The sequence below is a fragment of the Podarcis bocagei genome (genome assembly GCF_964188305.1).
Source record: "Podarcis bocagei genome assembly, chromosome: 10".
NCBI classification, from domain to species: Eukaryota; Metazoa; Chordata; class Lepidosauria; order Squamata; family Lacertidae; genus Podarcis; species Podarcis bocagei.
Window position 1 is genome coordinate 21446330 of NC_138135.1, and position 23009 is coordinate 21469338.

At 42.0% G+C, this 23009-nt stretch overlaps 1 protein-coding gene and 1 long non-coding RNA gene across 2 annotated transcripts in view; one reads left to right on the forward strand and one right to left on the reverse strand.

Moving 5' to 3' along the window:
- LOC308595874 overlaps positions 1-8514 on the forward strand; it is a 28602-nt gene extending 20088 nt beyond the window's left edge. Inside the window, exons 3-4 of the long non-coding RNA XR_014012160.1 lie at positions 2406-2546; positions 5117-8514. This is a non-coding gene — a long non-coding RNA (uncharacterized lncRNA). The remainder of the gene's footprint in view (positions 1-2405; positions 2547-5116) is intronic.
- Positions 1-10194, reverse strand: part of WNK1 (WNK lysine deficient protein kinase 1) — a 110673-nt gene extending 100479 nt beyond the window's left edge. Inside the window, 1 exon segment of the mRNA XM_081209697.1 lies at positions 8521-10194. Within this exon segment, the coding sequence (XP_081065823.1) occupies positions 8521-9303 (783 nt within the window). The 5' untranslated portion in view covers positions 9304-10194.
- Positions 10195-23009: the final 12815 nt, after the last annotated feature.

A 23009-nucleotide genomic window follows, 5' to 3' on the forward strand; every position in this document is an offset into this window, starting at 1 on the left:
CTGAGTCAGATCTTGCTTCTGCCATGAATTCCGAAGGTGACCTTAAACCACTCTCTCAACCTCAACCAAGGTATAAAACCAAACTGCCCTGAAAGGGTTGCTGTAGAGATTACAAAAGTCCAATATATGTGCAGCAAACACTTAAATGTTAAGCAGCAGCGTTTAACATACTGCACAATTAGGTACAGCAGCATGATAAGCTAAATAAGAACTGGTCCCTGAAGGCACGGTCCATTCCGATCACTACAAAAAAGCAGAAAGGGGGAAATGACATGACATTCTTTTGTCAGGTCTGGATGACACAGCAAGTTGCCATGCACCAAAAACAGAAGGAAATTCTTCCAAAGTCCTTTACGGCACTGGAAGAGGCGTGAGGCTAGACTCACTCCTGTCATGATAAACCATAGTCCATCAGAATGTCCAAATACAGCCAGTGGCTTAGCTATTCTGTCATCACAGAGGCAGCACAGTTTTGGAGTAAGTAGTTGAGTACTGAGGGTGCCTGGTAAGATAAATCTTTGAAGAGTTCTAGAATAACAGTGCTAAACAAAGTGAAGTATTGCTTATGTGCCACTAGCTTTCAGATGTCACCTTCCAAGTGAGTTGACATTTCCAGAACATTTCACTAGAAAGTGACTGATTAAGGTTTGTTCTAATGTGCAGCTAGACATATTTTGTGCAATGTAAAAAATATGTGTGAAATAAGTTTTAGTGAATTGGGCATATGGGATTTAATAAGGAATTAGGTTTCTATTTCTTAAAAAGAAATAGATGAGAAAATATGCAACGAAATAGAAAATGAAGCTTATATTAATAGTATTCTGGAACTTACTACTTGACTAGTCAAATGCATTTACTGACTCATAATGAAATTGACTTAAATATAGATATGTGAAATTGTTATATACCAGTACAAAACAAACAGAGCAGAAGATTACACAGTTGTGCCATGCTGCCTGCTCTCACATTATGCTGAGCATGTTAAAATTTATTTTGTTTCAAGATGGTCAGATTATCTGGTACTGGGTGTTTTGAGCAATTTCATTTGCAAACCTCTGGGGGGAAATCCATTAAACATATCTGCAAATATTGTGTTGGGAGCTGGTGCATGAGGTACCACCGTAGGTGGTGATTATGGTGAACTGTTGGATGCTACAAGCCAGTGCTGAATGGGAGTTGGTTTTTCACCAGCAGTCCTGAATTAATGCTTTTTCATTCAGGTACAAAGTGCTACTAGTCTTGGGCAAAAATTCAGGTTTAACTTTAGTTTTAAAATGTGTATTAAAGATTAGTAACTGAAGTGACTGAATGGGATATATGGGTATACGAAGGCAGTATAACCTATTTTCCCTCCTGGTCCCCAGCTGAATATCCCTACAAACACAAACTTTGTGCTTGTCCTTGCCAGCAAGAAACTCTTTCCAAAGACAAAGTGGTATGATTTATTGTTCAGCAGTCTGTGGTCCAAGAACTGTCTCCAGCAGCTACAGTTCCCCTCAGTCCTTCAGTAGAACTTAGACCTGATAGCAGAGTTTGTTCTCTTTCAGCAAGCAACTTAGTAAATCACAGTATAAGTCCCCAACTCTTCTTTCAGCTCTTTGTGCAGGTGCCTTGTCTTCCCTTCTCCAACACTTCTGTATTCTTTTCTCAATTACCGTATAACAGTAGCTGAAGCATAGGACAGGTCTCTGTTGTATCGTACTACAATTCCCAGGATTCCTATTAATTTTGAGCTTCACCTATCCTATAGAACTAATCCTTGAAGAAAATTTACATCACATGGCCAGACTTCTGGAAATTTCAATTTAATCAAAGGCAGCATTTCAGAGAAATTCCCAGACTGAGACAAGGCCTTCACAGAGTGAACTATATAGGCCAAGAAGCACAAAGTTCCAGACAATCAGAAGGACAGGCAAATATATTGTTATTAATAAATTTGTGTCTTGGACCTTATTCCAGACAATGTTGTAAATAATACATGGGTTACAGGCAGCAACTTTGCAGTTTTTGAGCAGCCATTTTGTGAAGTTCCTCCATTAACCTTTGATATACTATGACTGTAAATGCAAACAGAATCTTAAACATATTTTACAGGGACAATAGCCATTTTGTAAAAGAGGGCAAATCCTATTCACCAAAACTATAATTTACTGTGTGGGTTCAGTGTCTTCATTATGCTATATGGGGGAAGGGAATCAATGCTCAGCTATTGGTTTCAGAAGGGAGACCTCCTTAATCCCCCATTATTTTTAAGGCATCTCTATTATTCTTGCTCCCTCACTGTGCTTTCATTTCCCCAAATTTCCTGTCTTTCTTCCATTCTCTGTTGGTTGTTTCTTTCTTCTTTCCCATCCTTCTCTGCTAATTCTTATTTCCTCTTCCCTCTTTCATGTTCTTTCTTTCAGTTACGAAAAGTTCAGGGGCAGGCAGTGTACTGGCTACTTGTGGAGGAAGAAAAAATGCTTAGAATAAACCTGCCACTGATCAGACAGATGACACTTCCTCTTATGGTGCAAGATTATACTACACAAAGGGTTGGCTCCTTGGTGAGTAACAGAAATCTCAACAGCAATCCAATGCCAGAACATTTCTTAGCACAATGAGCTAATTACTTCACAGGTGTGCTTTCAGCACATATGAATTAAGAATCTGCTCCGCATTCCCACCCAGAACTGACTCAATGAAAAGGAAGGAGGGACTTAACTGGAGGTCACAGGCCACACCCAACACTTTAATTACATGAATGAATAATCAATTGCATACTTAGGTTCCTCTGACCTACAGAAATATAGTGAAGGCAAAAAGGATTTCTGCCTATTAACCATACTATCTCAGCTAGGAAGGCTATTACAAACTCAAGAACACATTCTGAAAAATCAACTGTCAAATCAGTGAAAATTTAAACCACTATATCCACAAACATTTTTTAAATCTAGTTTCTGTATCAGAAGCCAATAGGATAATTGGTAGGTTGGTTTTACCTCCCAATGATAATTTTATATTTTATTTGCATGATTATATTTGCATGAACTTTCAGAAGTGAACAAGAGTCCATGAAGCAGTTTTGGCATCCATCAAAGCTAAGGGAACAAGCTGCTGACTCAAAACAGAGGAAGATGATTCAGACTGGAAACAAAGCATTTTGAAGTATAGCAACACACTTAACCTACTCCCCCCCTCCCACACACATACATACCCCAGCAAATAAGGATTTCACTGTCTTTCCATTACAGACTACTCAAATCCTACATTCTCCAAAATATTTATACCTTGCCATAAACACAGACAATACTGAAACTGGGAATTTAGTAAAAGTTTCATAAATAATCATGATTACTATTAAGCCTCAAAGCTCTCCACTTGCCTGTACAGTCAAGAACACTTATCTCAACATGAAGAACTCTATTCACATCATACTCTATATTAGAATCACTGGCTTCTATAAATGCTGAAGAGACATTGTGGTAATGGTACTCAAGTTCAATATATAATGTAGTACCACAACCTTCTCAAAATATGTTATCTTGGAAACCCCAGTCTACTAGTTAACAACAGTACAGTGGTACCTCGGGTTACATACGCTTCAGGTTACATATGCTTCAGGTTACACACTCCACTAAGCCAGAAATAGTGCTTCAGGTTAAGAACTTTGATTCAGGATAAGAACAGAAATCAGGCTCTGGCGGCGCGGTGGAAGCAGGAGGTCCCATTAGTTAAAGTGGTGCTTCAGATTAAGAACAGTTTCAGGTTAAGAACAGACCTCTGGAACGAATTAAGTACTTAACCCGAGGTACCACTGTACATTAAATACAGAGGTGAGGTTGTTATTGGCATCTGTCTGCTCAAGAGACAATGGAGTGCACTGGGGGGGGGAGTCAAACCACTGAGTTAGCAGCACTGAAGTGACCTCCCCTGGGCGTAAGCCTGGGCAGTGTGTATGGAGGTCCTGGGCTGCCCAGGAAAGCAGAGGAATACATCAGCACCAATTTGGCTGCAGGACTTGTAGGAAGGAGGCACAGGGAAGGAGGTCTTAGGGACTCCACTCCAACATAATACAGAAATAAACAGCATCTTTCCAGAATTTTACATTGCTGCTTAATTGTTAAGATATTTTTCAGATATAGTTGATGTATTTATTCTAACATTTTGGTAAGCTGCCTCTGTAAGGAGTTAACAGTAAAAGGCAGGGTATAAGGTATATAAAATAAAATAATGTATCAGATCATGCTTCACAACTGTATTTTGAAATTCATTTTATTAAATTAATAAATAATATTTTAAAATTCCTATTAACTAAACAATACAACATCTTTAACAAACTAACAGTGAAGACCTAACCACGTTTATTCAGAAGTCCTACTGAGTTAAATTGGGCTTACTTACTCCCAGATAAGTGGGATACGAATGTAACCTAATCTACCAACATTGCAAGAAACGTATTTAAAGCGAGCAGAAAGCACAGTTACTTGGAGAGCTGAAAGTACTTCATGGATATCCATGTTATGACTACTTCTATAGAGCACTCCGTGAAGTTTTTTGCTTTCAGCAGCTATCTCAGCAAAAAGCCTGTTGCATCTCACTGCATCAGGCCAACACAGTGCCTATGTAGAACTGCAAATGCCTTGTATAAAAAACCCCCAAAACACTGCCTACAAAGACATGTTTCTCTACACCCTTTTCAGTTAATTTATGAGCATGGCAGTATGCATGAAGAAACCTGGACCCCATGATCATCTTCGAAGACCCTCCTTCATGCGCCTCCTCCATGAAAGGTCCAGAGGTTGGCAACACAAGAACAGGCCTTTTCTGTGGTGGCTCCCTGTTTATATAATGCTCTCCCTTCATTACATATCTTTAGGTGCCAGGTGAAAATGTTTCTCTATAAGCAGGCTTTAGCCGATTAACATTCTATGGCCATTTAACTGGGTTTTGGGAGGGGGATTATTGGTTTGTTTTTGTTTTATTATGTATTTTGTGTTCTCATTTTGTACTTTTATGTTGTGAACCACTCTGTGATCTTCAGATGAAGAGTGGTATACAAATATGATGGTGGTGATGATACTGTTCTAATTTCATATTGATACTTATCAGATAACTTTACTGTTACATTATTAAGGACTCAAGATGAGAAAAAACCCATGGGAGAGAGAGCATAATGCATTCAAACAAAAGGTACTTGAGGATGGCAAACAAAAATCAACCACTTCAAAGTTCATTTCACCCAGAATACAAACTTCTGACAACACTTTAAAATTCTCACTTACACTTGGTTCACCATTAGTTTTTCAAAGTCTTCAAGGGCAAGTGCATCCTGGCATAAATTCAAGGACTGGATGCACATCCAACCCCCACAAGTTGTTCTGCACCCCAAACCGGCCTACACAAAACTACACTGTGATCAACAGGCATAACTGCTATTCCAGTGCAGTTGTCAAGCTGCACACTTGAATCCTGCTTCAAAGGAAAGTTTTCCTCAATCTATAAAAAGCTATTTTGATTAAGGCCAAAGCAGAGCACAATAAGTACCAGGCAACTTACTAGTGCAGACAAACCCTAATATCAGACTGACTTTAAACCAATTTGTTCCCAAAGCACACAATCTTACCACAGAGCTTCTATTTCTAAGCTGATAGTCTCAATTTAAGCAAGCACTTAAATAAAACGTAAAAAAGAAATCATTACAAGTAGAGTTCAAGTTTTAAATTTAAGTATAGGAAGGGAAACCTCAGGAGAGTCTGTATTTGGCCATCCTCACTGGTATAGGGGAGTCAAATTAATTAGTTCATGAGTTAATTTATCTTCCTCACTGCTGCATTTGGTCTATTCTGCCTGCAACAAACTTCCAAGTTTTTTGAATTCTCATGTGAGCATGAGTTTGTTTCAAATGCTGACCCTGAAACAAACCAATATAAACTGAAGAATCTTTACTCAGTTTGCCAGACTTAACAAGATGTTCTCTGAAAGGCAACTTGTATTGTTTACATCGGTGGTTCCCAAATGGTGGTCTACATACCCTAGGAGGTCCGTGTAACACACCCAGGGGGTCCATGGCACCATTCACATAAAAAAAAAAACTACCACAGAGATATCAAAATTTTCAAAAGTAAGGAGCTCATGGCTTTGGGTTTTGAAAGTCCACAGTACTTGCTAATTGGAGATCACTGGTTTACATTTCTGAAGTTTAGTGCATCTAATATTTATTTAAAATATTTTAATATCACTGTTCATACAAACTTTTTCAACATATACTGGAGCTAGCAACTTCACTGGCGAGCAGTGCAAATTATATGCCTGCCCCCTATGCCTTTGGAAAATATCAGCATTGATTTTTCAACCCAGATTTTTTTTCCAAACAGAATGAGCACCTTTCATGTATTTACTGTTCAACTCACAATGCAACAACTTCTTTCTTAGACTCAATTCATATGAACTATTATTGGTGTCTTTACTGTAAAACGATTGTGGAGTACAAGAAATGACAAACCAAAATTGCCAGCCTACCCACTGTACCACTCATGTCTGTTAACTGGGTGTGGAATACTGCTACTGACCTATCAAGAAGGAATTACTACTTGCCTAACTACAAAGATGGTGCGAGTAGCTCACTCAAAGAACATCTGCAATCCTTTCAATTCATGCACCCATATGCACACACACAGGGTAGCCAGAAAGCTGACAATGTACAGACAGCTACATACAATATGACCCTCATCTGGTTCACAAAGGGGGCAATGCTATGGTCCTAGCTCCTTCAAAGCCCTGGCCTAACTGATGTCAGCATCAGTATTGTCAAAAAGCAGCATGCTAGAAAATGATTTGGACCTGAATGATCCAAATTCCTTCCAGTCCCATGACACGCCCACAAACTGGAGGGAAATTCAGTCCACTTCTGAGTGCATTTAGATCTCTATCTCCTCTTCAATTCATTGTTTCCAATGCTGCAGCTACAATGGTACAACTGACATGTGTGCACAATGGAGTTTCCTCTTCTTCTCCTGTCACCTCCAGACCCCCACCCCCACATCCTCTAAATCAGCTGTGGAGGATTGGGGCATCCTCCAGAGCAGAGTTTGGGAGTATGGACAGTAGAGAGGAAATAGAAATCCCATTGCACCTATGGAACTACATGAACAAAGAATTGGATAAACCCATTGCAACTCAAGAGTGTCCCTCCACCCTCACTTCCACAGCGCCAGCTTGAGTCTGTCAGTTTGTAGTAGGATAACGTGGTAGAACCACCATCATTCTTCCCCTCTCCTCCCATCCAGACAAATGCACCCCTTAGGATTGAAGCCTTAATCACTTACCATTCCATAAAACATATCTGAAGCAATACCAATTTACATTTCTACCTCACTTTAAACATGACCTAACATGTGTCAGGCAGACAGACTTTAAGAGTCACTTCACAACAGACAGGGCAAACCACTAGTGTGACAGGCAGTGTTGCTCCTACAAGCATGCAATGTACACTGGTGAACTGTAATAGTCACAGTTCTCTAGTGCATGACCACAGTTTGTTTGATATTACACATATGCCCTACACACATTACCACAGCCAAACATACTGTAACTGGGATTTTTTTATTAAATGTGGAGAGGGAACAAGAAATAAATCTCTGGATAGTTATTCCAGGGAAAATATCGTATCAGAAAGATTTTTTTACTTCAGGTTACATACACAAACATAATAAACAATGTATGCTGCAGTATCATTACCAAGCTGAGGTATACAGTTAGTAGAAATATGAAGGCTTTGCACAAATTTAACAGGGTTGGTGCTAAACTTAGTGCCTTTACAGCTCCACAGAATTGTCATTTTCCAAATATTTTATCACCACATTGTACAATGGACTCAGCCCTAATCAATATAAAACCATTCCCTACTGACTTATTTTAATTTAAAAAGGGTTTGCTATCATTTGACAGGTTGCAGATGTGAACCAAAACTGAACAGCCAGAGTAGTGAAGCTACCAAAGTATATACCAAAATCTTAAGTTGAGACTATCATCTAATGTTAGCAGATATAGGCCTGATTCACATATTGGCATGATTTGCACAACCCAGTACACTAAACTATGGTTTACCACGCCCACACACTCCCAGACAGTAATTCACAGCCACTGTGCTCCTCTCCCCAGTCCTCCTTATTGTCACACCACATAGAGTTAAGTCAAAGTTTCATTTACAGTAGTGTGTTATCCAAACTCTGGCCCATGGTTGAGCTGTAGCCAAGAATAAACCTTGGCTACAGCTTGTGGCTAGTAAGAAGAGAACTTAACCACGAGCCCAGTATCATGAGCCTGGTTCCAGGCCATTAAGAGTAACCAATACTTCCCAGATCACCTTTACAGCACACACAAAAATGAAACTATTTAATATATAGCCATGATCAATTGTAATCTTCCATGGATCGCACACAGGAATACAGCCATTCTTTTGGGACTATCAATTTGGCAGTAGGGGAGTGAGTGCCTGTCTACCCTAACCCTGAAGGCAAGCTGACACCTTTCTATTACCTGAAGCTCACACCAAGCAACCTCCACTGTGGTCTCCGTGTCAAGCCCCTTGTAGACAGTCTTGAAGGAGCCTCTACCAATCTCGATGTCAAACTTAAGAAAACGGCCATCTGGGGAGAAGGCCACAGCTTTGGTCTCCAGCTCCTCAATATCTTCCTGCTGTTTAGTCCGCTCTTCTTGCAGATCCCGGGCAGAAACGGCAGTGGTTCCCGCTGTACTGGTAGGGGGCAGTGGGGTGACCTCTATTCCATCCTCCTTGGACAGCAGCAGTGGGGCAACGTCCTTTGTTACCAACGCCTCTTGACCAGGCTGCCCCTCTGTGGGTGGAGGTAGAGGGGGTGCCTGCTGCAGGAGCAGCGTGGGAGCCTGGCTAGCAGTGACAGAAGCACATGCTGCCTGGATGACAGACTCCGGCGGCGAGCCCAGCACGGGCGGGATGCTCCCTCGGGCGGCTGCAGGAGGGGGAGGCGCTGCGGGCTGCAGCCGCGGAAGCTCCAGAGCGGTCGCATTCGAGTCGCAAATGACACTCCGGCGGAAAAAGCGGTGCTCGGTGGCGGCCGCGCCACGGCTGTCCTTGTCCATGGTGTGGCGGCGTCGGCGATACTCCTCGATGCGGGCCCCGCTGCCTTCCGAGCCTTCGGGGTCCCCGGTGCCGGCGGTAGCGGTGGTGGCGGCGGCGACCCCCAGCTTCTCACCAACGGAGCTGTCCGAGCTGGAGCCGTTCTTGGGCGGGGGCGGCGGAGGAGCCAGGAAGCGGGGAGTCTCCGAAGCGCCCCCCGACATGGTGCCGGAGGAGGAGGGAAACGCGGCGAAGGCGCGGGAGCCGCGGCGGCAGGAGCAGCACCAGCAGCTGCCGCTGCTGCAGCAGCAACAGCAGCTGACTCGAGGAGGGTCAATGCAAGGCGGGGAGCGCGCCGAGGAGCTGCTCTCGCGGCGAAAGCAGCGGCGGCGGCAGTGGAGGCTCCCGGAGGCTCCTCACCGCGAGGAGGAAAGGCAGCAGCGGCGACGGCTGTTGCTGCTGCTGCTGTAGAAGCAGAGCGGGCTGGGCCGGCGGCGGCAGGCGGTCAGTGTCCGCATCCATCCTGCTGCAGCGGGGGGCCGAGCAGCGGGGCCGACATGGAGCAGCAAACAGCGGCGAAGATGAGGAGGGATCCGATGAGGAGCGGGGGGGAGGTCGCAGGAGAAAAGCGGAGGAGCCGGGCGGGAGCCCACGGCAGGCCCCGAGCCGACGGGGTGGGGTGAGGGGCTGGCCGAGGCCCTTCCCTGTCGGGGCCGCGCGCGCTCTGCCTCGCCCCGCCGCCCGCTCCTTGCTTCGAGTCCGGTCCAGTCAGAGAGCCAGCCGCCGCCGCCGGAGTGTCGCCTTCCGTCCCCTCACACGATGCCGGGACTCCCGCCGCCGTCGCCGCCCCTCCTTCCCTCGTTCGCTCCTCTCACCCGGAGGAGGAGGAGGCCACCGCGCGCCTCACGCTGCGAGAGTGGCTGGCCTGAGAGGCGGGGTGTGGGAAGGAGGCAGAAATTCGTAATATTATAATCTAAGAAGGGAAGACGAGCTCGTCCCGCCCGTCCGCCTCAGCTCCTTCCCGTCCTTCTTTCGCTCGCGGCTCCTGAGGGGAGTGGGGGATGGGCCTCCCCGCTGCCACCTCTCCCAGCCCCGGGGAACTCGCCGCGCTAAATGGCGACTGTACCCGAAACCGACACACACGCACACTCTCACTCACAGGGAGCCACAGAGACAGCAAGCCTCGGAGGCCACGCCCCCCTTTTTCCGTCCGCACTCCACCGCGCCTGCGTCAACGCCGCTTCTCCTTCGCGGCTGCCTGGGGGATGTAGTTCGCGGGTGCCTCAGAAGCGGCCCGCCGCGGCGCGGCCTATAGGTCCCGTGATGCACCGCAGGCAGAGAGGGTTGAGGAGGAATTGGAGGGAACTGTGGGAGTTGTGGTTTTCCTTTCACAGAGGACTTGGAAGCTTTCTCCCTTCGCACGCTCGCCCGGTTCGCTGCCTCAGAGGAGAGTGCGTAGTAAAGGGAGGTGGAGAGAGAGAGAGGAAAGGAGCCATTATCAGTGGGTTGATTCTGAAGCGAAGGAGTTTCCCATCATGCTTAACTCACCTACTTTGGACTTCCAGCAGAAGCTGTGAACTTTAAATGAGAACAAGTACCTTCCTTAATTTTATACAGCCCAGCTTCTCAGGAGAATTGTTTCGTACTTCTTATTTTGCCACCGGCGCTGGTTTTAGAGAGCTATGTGAGAAAGCCTAAAAGTAAGCTAAATCTGTCCGTGGTTTTTTAGTTTAGGAAGCAATTCTATTCACATTTACCTGTAATTAAGCTCCATGTAACACAATAAACAGTTAGACTCACCCACTTTCTGATTTAAATTAAGTGAGAGGTTTATTGTTAGGGATTGAACTTGATGGAACTCAAACTATGGTCAGGATGAAACCAGTTCACTTCTGATTATTCACATGGTTTAGTATTACATCTTAAGTAGGCCAATGGTTTGCTTTGGTTGGTTGTTGGTTTAGTTAACAACATAGGAGGAGTTTGCTGTTGCAGCCCATTGACCCCTTCAATCCAATGCCCGGTTGAAACAATTTCCAATTCCAACCATTATTGTTGTTGTTATTATTATTATTATTATTTAAAAAAATTAAATTTCTATGAGCCTATGGGAACCATGAAAGCAGAACCTGAGGGCAACAGCTCACACTCTATTTGTGATTCCCAGCAACTGGCATTCAGGGATATTCCTTCCAACAGAGACACCATGGCTAAAAGCCTTATTATCTTCCATGAATTTGTCTACTACTCCAACTCATAGGTTACGTGGTGAGTGAAGAAACAGCCCTTGCAGAACATGTAAACCCCGCCCCAAGGCAGCTGCTTATATCCTGCACTTCACAAAAGAGAAATTTCCTAAGTCAGGATAAATCCATGTATGTGTATGTCTTTAATGGTGTATGTGGCTGGAAAACATGACTAGTAACAGCTTCTTGCTGCATTTCTACACAGTGAAACGTGCAACTGAGCCATCAGCATACGTGGCAAACTACAAATGAAATTGATGTAATATCCTAATGTAATCAGGAACAATCCTCCTAATTAATATTTGAGTTTCAGAATTGCCATTCCACAGGAGATATCCCACTGGTGTTCCTCCCATAATGCCTTCTAAATAAAATTATAATATTTTTATGAGGGGACTGATTGGTTGATTTGAGCAGGGGTCGCCAACTCAGCAACTATGCCTTCGTTGCCTTCATTGTTGCAGCAGGCAGGGCCCCCAGAATCTGAGCTTTAGTTATAATAATAATAATTTAAAAAGTTAGGGAACTGTAGTTTATTAAAGGTAGTGAGAATTAGGAGACCCCTATATTGTACTCAGAGCTACCATTCCCAGAATTTCCTGGAAAGAGGGACTGGCTGTTATACCATTCTGATAATTCTATCTCTTGGAGAATAGAGGTTTCTGAACCAATGACAGTCCCGCTGATTCTTTAGGGAAAACCATGATTGTTTCTGCTTTAAATATATAGTCCAGATAGGTATTATTCTATAGCCCTCCTAGAAAGTAAGTTATGAAACAAAATGTACTGATAACCTTCTAAACATTTTCAGTGAAATTAGCCAGCCTAGCTGCTCATGCCTGGTTTATTAGGGAAGTTAGATTGATAAGTGAACTATTTCAACACCAGGCCACAGAAAATCCTAAACCTAGGATCTCCCCACCCCCATCCCCTTTTGTAAACTTTTTCTGCTTCACTCTTATTTTCTTGTGGTCCTTGGAATCTCTGTACTTTGCTCCTTTTTCCCAGCAACAACAGTGCTTTATTCCTATGGTGGATTCATCTGAGTTCAGGAACTCCCTAGCAGTTATTTTCTGCAAATATTACTACACAATAAGTGCAGGTAAATGTTAAAGAATCTTCACTCCAAATGGCAAATGCAAAATATGGAAACTTTGCAAAGAAGCTCCTATGATGCAAAAGGTGATGTCCAAGCATTCATTAATAATTAACTGCACTGTAGAGTTAATGTACAGTAGGGGGTACTCATGACTACTTCAGAAGTAAGTTTTTGTGTTTAATAGGGCTTACTCCTAGGTAAGTGAGTACAGGATAGCAGAACAGACTTCAGTTTAAGACTGCCATTGAAGAAAACAGAGGTATTGTTTAACAGCTGTATCTTCAAAATCAGGGCTAGCAAGACTTAGCTAACTTCCTGTGGTAAACATTACAGTTTTCTGGGTGAAGGGAGAGCAGCAATGACTGATCTCTCTTGTTCTGTTTTATGCTATGCTCCCCCCCCCCCGACAGTAGACATTTGTGTTGTGCCATTCCCCACTCCCATGACACTCATAGCATGCTCTCAAAATCTGAAGTGTGTCCACTTTTCCACAAGGACTGATGACCTCTGAATTAGATGCTGTTTATCATATATTTGGCCCAATTCTGGTTTTGGTTTTGTTGTTGCTTTTTAGGGATGGGGGACAAATTCCATTCCATGCATATTTAAAGGTGTACCTACCCAATTCACACTTTTGAAAACAACATATATCATTTTGTGCAATGTTTTAACTATACCAAGTTTTTTCTTCTTTTTTCCAGAAATATTTTGTTGTCTTCACAAGAGCAGCCCAATGAACTCAAGGAAGCCCTTAGACTTTTGTGAGTAAATAAGCCTTTTGTTTTGTGAACTGACTCAAACCAGCTTTTAATTATGTGTAACATTTTAACATTATATTAAACAGCTTTGCAGTGTTGATTAAATACTTCATAACACTAGGATGTTTTAAAAACCAGCAAACTTTGTGCTGCATCCAAAATATTGAGTTCTGAACTCAATCTGTGTGATTCAGCCAAATACAAATGACTTAAGGAGCACTGCAAAACAAAAACACTTGGCTGTGAATGCAAGGAAGCACAATTGATTCTTCTTTATACGTCTATTGACTGGAACTTTCTTTCGATGACTGATGCACTGACTAGAAGAATAGACAATTAATAAGAAAGCAAGTGCTTAAAAGTCACCTAGACTCACCAGCTCTGTGTAATATGAGGCAAACATATGAAGACCCTGTTGGATTAAGCCAATGGCCCATCTATTCCAGCATCCTGTTCTCATACTGACCACCCAGATGCCTGTGGGAGACCTGCAAGCAGGACCCAAACACAAGAGCTCTCACCTGTGGTTTCCAGCAACTGGTATTCAGGATACGGCTTCCCCCTGTGGAAGCAGAGTATAACCATCATGGCTACTAGCCATTGATCGTCTCCTTAGGATGGGGTGGGAGAGCCTCAGGCCCAGGGGACAAATGTGGCCTTCCAGGATTCTTCCTAAGCCAAACCCATTCCTAGTCCTACTGCATGCTTTTGCTCAGCTGGAAAGTGTCTTTAAACTGTGACAATGCCTCTTGAGGATGCTGAGGTGTCTATGTGTGCACAATTTCGTATGACTGGAATGTGGTCTTGCTTCACCAATGTTTTTTGGCCTTTGACCCCACTCAGAACTGGCATGTGTCCTCCAGCAGGCTCCGTATGTTGGATGTAGGAAGGTTCCATCCATGGGCTGGAAAAGGTTCCCTACCACTGCATTAGAGACACTCATAAGGGCAAAGAATTCCATTAGTTTATAAATTGAAGATGGTCAGTTTTTATATTGGTTTTTTCGTGTTTTAAACTTAAATTGCATTGGTTTAGAAGGAGATTAATAAATGAATGGTAATAAAACAGGATTCACTAGTATAGCAACTTTTTTCAGAATATAATATTTTGTTGCACGTGTGTCACCTCTACTGCATTATTCCTGTTGAAGGAGCCTCCGCAGCTCATCGTTTTTTGTGCTTTTAACTGTTTTTTCTTATGTGTAAATTACATTCAGACAATGGTTTTCGAGAAGAAATTATGATAATGATAATTTAAAAACAGGATTTATCTGTCAGCTTTTTCAGGATATAATATTTTGTTGCATGTGTCACCTCTGCTACATAGTCAAGGACCAGCCTTTGTATTCAAGCCTGTACCTTTTCGAGAGGTGAGAACATTCCTAAGCCCATTGAAAGCAGTGGTTTTAGGAGCACCTAACTCTGCTTGGGATTGTGGCAGTGCCAGTGGCAGTGGCAGTGCCAGGCAATCCTAGAGATATACAGTTGAAAGTTAGCCTCACTGAGTTTAATCAGGCTTACTCTGTAGCAAGGGTGTTTAGGATTCTAGTTTTAACAGGTTAGCTCTGTGTACACATTTTGTAAAACAAATACTAAAAACCTTCAGGCTATCACAATGCTGATCTGTAACCCTTAAATCCATAGACAAATTATTTTGGCATTGTCACACCTTGGGGTTCTTCCTTCCCCAAGCTTACTATTGATTTGTAAGCATTTTCTGTAGTGTGATCAGAAATGAAATATAGTTGCTGTAACTGGTTAATGGTTCAGTCACGCCTCTTCTGAACCTAAACTCATATCTGCCAACACATTAAAATCTGAAAGACATATTTTCTGTTTCTACATGCTCACCACCTCCCAACTCATGTAGAAATTATTTCCATGTTGTTTTTAGAGATATGAGCAACATGCATGAGCAAGCTTATGACCTGAAAATGTGTGGCCTGATTCTTTGCATACTTGCTCAGAACTCAGAAGGAAGTTCCATTAATCTGAAATAATTGCTTCCCTAATGTTGGCCAATAGTGCTAATCACCAGGAATTTTATTTATTATTACATTTATATCCTGCCAAAGAACTTGAGGTGGTATACATCGTTCTCCCTCCCCATTTTTATCCTCTCAACAACCCTGTGAGGTAGGTTAGGCTGAGAGACTGTGAACGGCCCAAGGTCACCCAGGATTTGAACCCTAGTCTTCCAGGTCTTAGTCTAACACTCTAGCCGCTACACCTCATTGGCTTTGTGCATGTGCTAACTGGATGGTATTTGCAGAAGAATGTATGAATGGAAGTGGAAATGTCTTTCTCCCTGCCCCCATTTCCATAAAGGAGGAAGTAACTTTTCCACTGCTTTCCCTTGCAGCTTTCTAAACTCTGATGGGCTGTAAGAATAATTTGGAACAGCTCTAATGGCCCTAGCCTGCAGTAACAGTTTAGATCTTGTGATACCTGACAAGTCTACAAATAGATCATTAAATCTTTGTATTGCTGGCAGGAGAACAGGGAGGAATAAAATACTAGCAGCAATACCTCTTTCTAGGAAGCATTGAGGCTGAAAGTTACACATAAAACAGAATTTAATTTGAACGAACCACATAGAAGGAGGCTTGTAGTCTGTGGTTTTGGGGCACAGCATTTTTTAGATTTTAGCAAAAAGGTTCTAGTTACTAAGGCTTGTGTAGCCATTGGAAGGTAGGACTTTAGCTAGAATAAAGATGCAAGATCAATATGTAAAATATACAGTATGAGACACTGTTGTTTTATATACCACTAAGCTTTTGACCATAAATCATGTACGGTAATTTAGGACAACGATGCTGTGTGGAAGGACAATTTAAATAAGTAAGGGCATTATAGTTAATAGGGATTTTGTCTCTCCAGGGAAACATAGAACAGTACAGTCGTACCTCAGTTCTCGAACGCCCCAGAACTCGTATGTTTCGGCTCCCAAATGATCGAAAACCGGAAGTGAGTGTTCCAGTTTTCAAACATTCTTTTGGAAGCAGGACGTCCGGTGTGGCTTCCTGCAGCCAATCATAAGCTACACGTTGGAAGTTGAACATTTCAGAAGTCGAACGGACTTCCAGAACAGATTCTGTTCGACTTCCAAGGTACGACTGTAGTTATGTGGCAGTGGGCATGGAGTAAGGACTTACAAGAAATAATTCCCAGCACCCTTGAGAAATTGCACATTTATTTAAAGTATATGCAGCTGCTGATGGTGGCCAAATCACTTTAAAAACAAAACTTTACCAGAGATAAATTAAAACTATTTGTTTCATTACATCTTACGTTGTATTTTAAAATGGCAACAGCAGCAGCTTTACTGGCATTCTACCTTGTTTCCTTTGTACAGCAGTTAATAATTGCAATTTGGATAGTTTACAGAATCCTCATGCCCATTCATGCCTGTGGTGTATTTGTCTGTAGAGTGAATATTTCTTGTGGAATCATGGGTGTGGGCTGTAAACAGCTTTTTGCTCTAGATTTTCATTTGCCTCAGGTATCTGAGTGGGATGCTTGTTCTGTCAAATTTGTCGAGACCTCTTTTCCCATTTAAGTTGAAGAGAGCTTTTTACTTTCCAGCTGCACTATACTCAAAATTTACAGGGAAAGTAAAACCCTATTAGGGAAAGAATAGATGAAGGAATGGAGAATATAACTGTTTAATGCTGCACTTTTAAAGGGACCAATATGAACCCAATATCTATTGGGAATAAATGGATCAGCTGGGGCTGCCTTGACTGAATTACTTCAACCTGGCTCAGCCAGAAATAACAGTGGTATAATGCCACCATTCCAGCTCAGTCAAAGCACTCTCAGCTGAGACTAGTGTAAAGCCCAAAAAAAGGATGCTTTGGGCAGGGGAGACTTACTCCTATTCCAAACTCCTTTCAGCTTAGTAATATGCCAAACCCATTGTAAGTTACACTAGCAAAAAGGGTAAGTCAAATGATTTGTTAGAGGCTTGTTTTCCCTCTGCCAGGCTCACATACCCTTCAATATTTCTCAGATGAAAATAGGGACATCCCATTCCATCACAATAATTTTACTATTTATATCCCACATATCTTACTGGGTTGCCCCAGCCACACTGGGCAGCTTCCAACATATATAAAAAATAATAAAACATTTTTTTAAAACTTCCCTGTGCAGGATTGCCTTCAGATGGCTCGGAAATTGGGTAACTCCATACCATCCAACATTTCTCCAATGAAAATAGGGACATCCTAAGAAAAAGTGGGACATTCTGGGATTAAATCAGAAAGCAGGATGGCTTCTCTAAAGTACCTCTAAAAACATTGCAACTTTAAAGCTCTCCAGCTATCCTAGGAAGCTCTGAGCACCTCGTCTCATAACTTAAATAAATACTGCCCACAAATAAGATATTATTATGGGAAAGGGAAAATAGCAAAATCAGGCGATAAATTGATTAAAGATGCTGTAATAAATTCAATTCCTTCACTCTTTTTTTTGCTCTAACAACATGTTTTAATAATTTGCAAGTTTTATTGCTCAGAAATCTATGAATACATGATTTATTTGTTTTCCCTTTCAGATCAAGTCAATCTGTTTCCCCTTTTAAGATTACTCCCCACCCCCACTGCCTAAAGAAACAGGTGAAACAACAGCACTTTTGAAAAATAGGAAAATGTGACTGTAAAAACTGGCAGGAATCACTGCAGGTGTTAACCACCTTATAACATATCAATGTTTTTCTAACCATTCAGTAGCTATTAATGCTAACAAAATTCTAATCTGACTCAAAGTGTCCATAAATTTAGGGTAGCCAGAGGCAAAAGGGAGTATGGCTCCTGCACCTTATTCCATTTATTCAGGTTATTTATTTGTTCCTTTTCAAGGCCAGGCTCTCCCAAAGCAATGCATAGAGAGAAATAAAAACAGTAGACTATCAGGCAGAATAAGAAGCATTGAGTGAATACTGACAAATAACACAGTGAGAGAAACTGAATTAGATCACCTAAACTCACAAGACAATAATAAATTAATAAGGGCTTATAGAATGCCAGAATGGAAGGACCCAATCAAATGTAATCTGGAAGAGAGTTCAACTACTGCCACCATCAAGATCTTGTCTTCTGACCTTGGCATGACCTCAAACAGATCTTAGATCACAGACAGGGTCATTCATATGCAGGCAGTCCTTTGGGTAACTTGGACCCAAATGGCTTCAGGTCTTAAAGGTTAATACCAACACTTTGAATTGTGCTCAGAAACACCATTGGCATTAGTGCAGTTGGCCCAGAAATGGTGTTACATCTTCAGACCTTCTGGACTCATTATACATAACAATATTTATATCTAGCCTTTTAGGATGTAAAACCTACCAAGATGGTTACAAGTAACATTCAATTACCATTATTATTATTATTATTATTATTATTATTATTATTATTATTAAAAATTAACATGTCTGTAACACATCAAGATCATTCCCACAGGGCAGCTAGTGGAAAATTGTCTGGTGAGGAGAGGTGAAAGTCCAGCCTTGAGATTTCCTTCCCTCTCTTCTGGTTTTTTCCCCTCACAGATTAGTTGATGCTAAATTGCCTGGGGGTGGGTTGGAATAGTCATCCTGAGCACAGGCCCAGAGTTAAGATTAACTCAATTTAAAGTTAGGGTGTAATGTTAAAACTGACTTAATCAAAAATAGGCACAAAACTTTCCAATCTCCTTCTCACATACCCACTAGAGGTAAGAGGCCATATGAGTCCAAGACTTTCCTAGGCTTGTTTTCACCACACTAACCTATGGTTTAAAGTGATGTCCAAGCATGGCCAGTGAGAGTCACTAATTACTTTACCAGGACACCTGTTATTTGCAATAGTAGATCTGAGGATGCTGACGATTGCTCCTGCCTAGAACCACACTCACAGAGTTCTCTGGAAGAGACATGGCTGATAAACAATTCAGTACTTGTAGCATAGACCTCTCTGTCATATATACTGTTAACTCTTGCATCTATACGAACAGCTAGTGCAGATTTTAAAATAAATTTAATTTAAAATGTCACTTGTCAGAACATGCATCCTATCCAGCTTTTAAATTATGGGAAAGAAGCAACAGAGTAAATAACTAGTTTATAAATGCAAGCATTAGCTGATGTGGTCAGGATGTGAGAGAAAAAAATAGGGGAAATGTCACTTTTGAAGCAAGGGTCTAGATCTAGTCCCTCTTGAGGGCTTTTATTATTGTAAAAGCCCAGTTTACCATGCACATGCATGATAAAATCTTTGGATCCCTTGACCACATTGAGATGTCCAATGGAAGGAGGCTGAATTTGAAGTGATATGAAAGTTCTGTCTGGGGTGTGTTTGATTTGTCATAGGTCCTGCACAAAGGCAAGTCATCACTTGATGCTGCAGACATCCGAATAATAAACATGCCTGTATGTGTGAATCAGCCCAAAATGTTACATAGAATGCCTAATCTTCTTATAGTTGCAGTATTGTATTAATGTTTTGATCCTAGCTGCTTCTTTTGTAAACTGCTTTGTGAGGGCTTGGCCCTAAACAGTGAGATAATAGTCTTAACAAAGTAACATAAAAATAAATCTGGTGATGTTTTCCTGTCACTATGCTGCAGAAAAAGGGAGAACCACAGCTGTTGAATTTTCTTTTCTCTACAGTCTTAAAGGCACAGAACTTCTCTAGAGCTTATTTAATGTGTGTGCCTGTCTAAGCAGAAGAAAATCAATTAAATGTAATTAGCACCCCGATGAGTGCCAGAATATTTGTATGTGTTTTGCATACCAGACAAATCTATACAAAACAAAATGGGAACACATGTCTATCCGAGAGTCTGGTATGATTGGCACTCCTGTCGAAACCCTGGCTAACCTCTGGAACATCCAAACAGTTCTGGCTATTGACACATTCTACCCTGAGCACCCTGTCCTGCTTAGTGAAGCCCGTTTGGCTCCCTGATATAGTCCAGAGCTTATGGTGAGGAAACAAGCTGGGAGACGAATTGAACGTGAGTGGAGGAAAACTCCAGTTGAATGCGATCAAATGCTGGTGAGGGCTCATCATTGAGCCTAGTGGCAGTGAAGGCAGCAGAGAAGATTCCCTGCTTGGAGAGCACGCTCCCCAAGGAGGTTTGCCTGGTACCTTTGTTACATATATTTAGGTGCCAGGCATAAACATTCCCCTTTTCCCAGGCCTTTGGCTAATTAAACAATCATTGGCCTTTTAATCCAGGGGGTTATTATTGTTATGTTTGTTACTATGCTGTGTATTTGTTTGTTTTTATATTGTAAACCACTCTTGTGATTCTTAGATGAAGGGCGGTCTAGAAATTTTGTCAATAATAATAATAATAATAATAATAATAATAATAATAATAATAATAATAATACTTTACAGTCTAACAAGTACCTACAACCTTACACTTCGTACACACACATGGACAACCTTTTTTCTACTTATTTATTTTTGATGAGTCCTCTTGAGTGGTTCACAAAATATTGTAAAAGTATACTAAAACATATTAAATGTTTATTTCAAAATAAGTTGCACTTAGGCTGTGCAGACACCATGTATTTAAAGCACATTCCATCCCTCCCCCCAAAAGAATCCTGTGAACTGTAGCTTATTCTTCACAGACCTACCATTTCCAGCACCCTTAGCAAACTACAGTTCTTATTGTTCTTTAGAGTGCTTTTTAAAGGTTCGTACAGCCTCAGTTCAGTGGGGCTTTCCAATGGAGTCTTCCAAGGTATGCATGCAGCAGAGCTCCAGGCCTCTAGGGACACGTATCCAAGTTCAGCTGTTCCTGGATTTTCTGGTTCTGTTACTGAGTATGAACAGCCATTGGCAAATTTGTTAGTAATCAGGTTCTTATCTTCTGCTGCTATTATAATCAGGGAAGTACATCTCCTAATGAAGGCTTTGTGTGAAAAATAGGACAGAACTCTTGCACCTATAATAATTAAGTAGAAATGGAAATGTAATTGTGTGTATCTTACTCACATAAGCCACTGCTTCTAAAATTCCTTTTGTTCAGTACAACTATTAAAGGTGCAGGAACTCAGTCTGATTTTTATCTGGTCGCTTTAACTTGCATTGACAAATTTAACAGGACATCCCTCCAACAAAAATAAAATAGGGACAGTAATTTTCCAGGGACAGGTTACATAAAACAGGAACTGCCACTGGTTAATAGGGGTCACTGGAACAAGAGGGATGGTTGGCTCAAACTACATTCCTTAGTCACAGAGTGGAGAGTAGAAGACTGGTTGGTTGGTTGGTTGGTTGGTTGGTTTTTAACAGGTGTGTAAAGAATTTCAGCAGATGTAGTTTTCATAACAGCAGCTTCACCTGCTTAAATCCCTGCTTCTACAGAACTATTAAAGGTGCAGGACCCCACCCTCTTTTGCACCTGGCTATCCCAACACACCTGTTTGCTTGATGTCACCCCCCCCCAAATATATATGCTGGGCTGCTATGTAGGAAGCTTGCCTAGCTGGAAGGAAAATGCTGGGGGTGGAATCAACAACAAGGACATGAAGGAGTGTCCATAGGCCCCTCCCAGCATACATATTTTGCTGTAAAATCAGACTCCACAGTGTCTTCCATGTATGTGATTATGGTAGACCCAGATTTAAATAAACAGGCCATTGCCCTGTATAATTTGAGCTGAAGCCTGTTACCTAGACATGTGAGCCACCTGAGACTCAGATAGCTAACCTGGATGGCTTTGAAAGAGGATACAGCAAATTCATAAACGCTAAGTCTACTAGCCATTATTATCTCCACTGTCAGAGGCGGCATGCCTATTCTGAGTACCAGTGTCTGGAAACAGCTAGAAGGGAGAGTGCTCAGCTTCTGCTTGCAGGCTTTCCATAGGCATCTGATAGGCCATTTTGAGAACAGGATGCTGGACTAGATGGACCATTGGCCTGACTTAGGCCTTTTCCATTCCTCTGGCTGTTTATGCTTAGGCCTTAGAACCCTTTTCAGAGCCTTAATGAGCTTTAGCTGCATTGTGACAGAAAACATTTTCTAGAAGACATGAGCACTTACAAACACCCACAAGCTAAGCCAGCAACTTTCCCAGAATTTCTAGTTTGTTCCTCTGACAGAACTACTGAGTGCCCAGAAGACTGCCGCTATGAGCTGAGTTAGCTCCAACTTCACCTTTGGGCACCCTATTGCTACCCTACAACTGAGATGTTTTGTCGTGATATACCACAAGCCAAATTAAGTCTGCTATGGTGTACATATAGGCACAACCAGCTCAGAATGAGCCAAAACAGCTCCAAGTCCACATTGCACAAGCTAAGCTTTTCTTGCATATGGTATACACTGCAGTGTTTGTGAGTACAGGAAAGGCCATAGCTCAGTGGTGGAGCGTCTGATTTGTATGCAGAAAGCTCCAGGTTCAATCTCCAGATAGGGTTAGAAAAGATTCCTGGTCAGAAACCTGGAGATCAGCTGCCAGTCAATGTAGACAGTTCTGCACTAGATGAAACAATGGCCCCACACACTATAAGAAAGCTTCGTAGGTTCCTGTGTACTGAGAACTGCAATAATGTGTGGCTAAAATTATTTAATTGCTAGCAAACCTTTCAACACCAGAGTCACAGGCCTCTCCAATGTAGTTCTTGTTCTTGTCAAGCACTTGAGTCAAACCATTGTGAAGTTTCTAGGCCAAAGTGTGTATATGTGTGTGTGTTTTAAAACACAGGTGACAAGAAACTGTGCAAGTATTTTAAATAATGTACTAACACCTATTTTTGAGACATTTATTTCGGAAGCAGCTCAAGTGTTTCCATAGAAATAATCCTGTAACCATAGGCAATTTTAC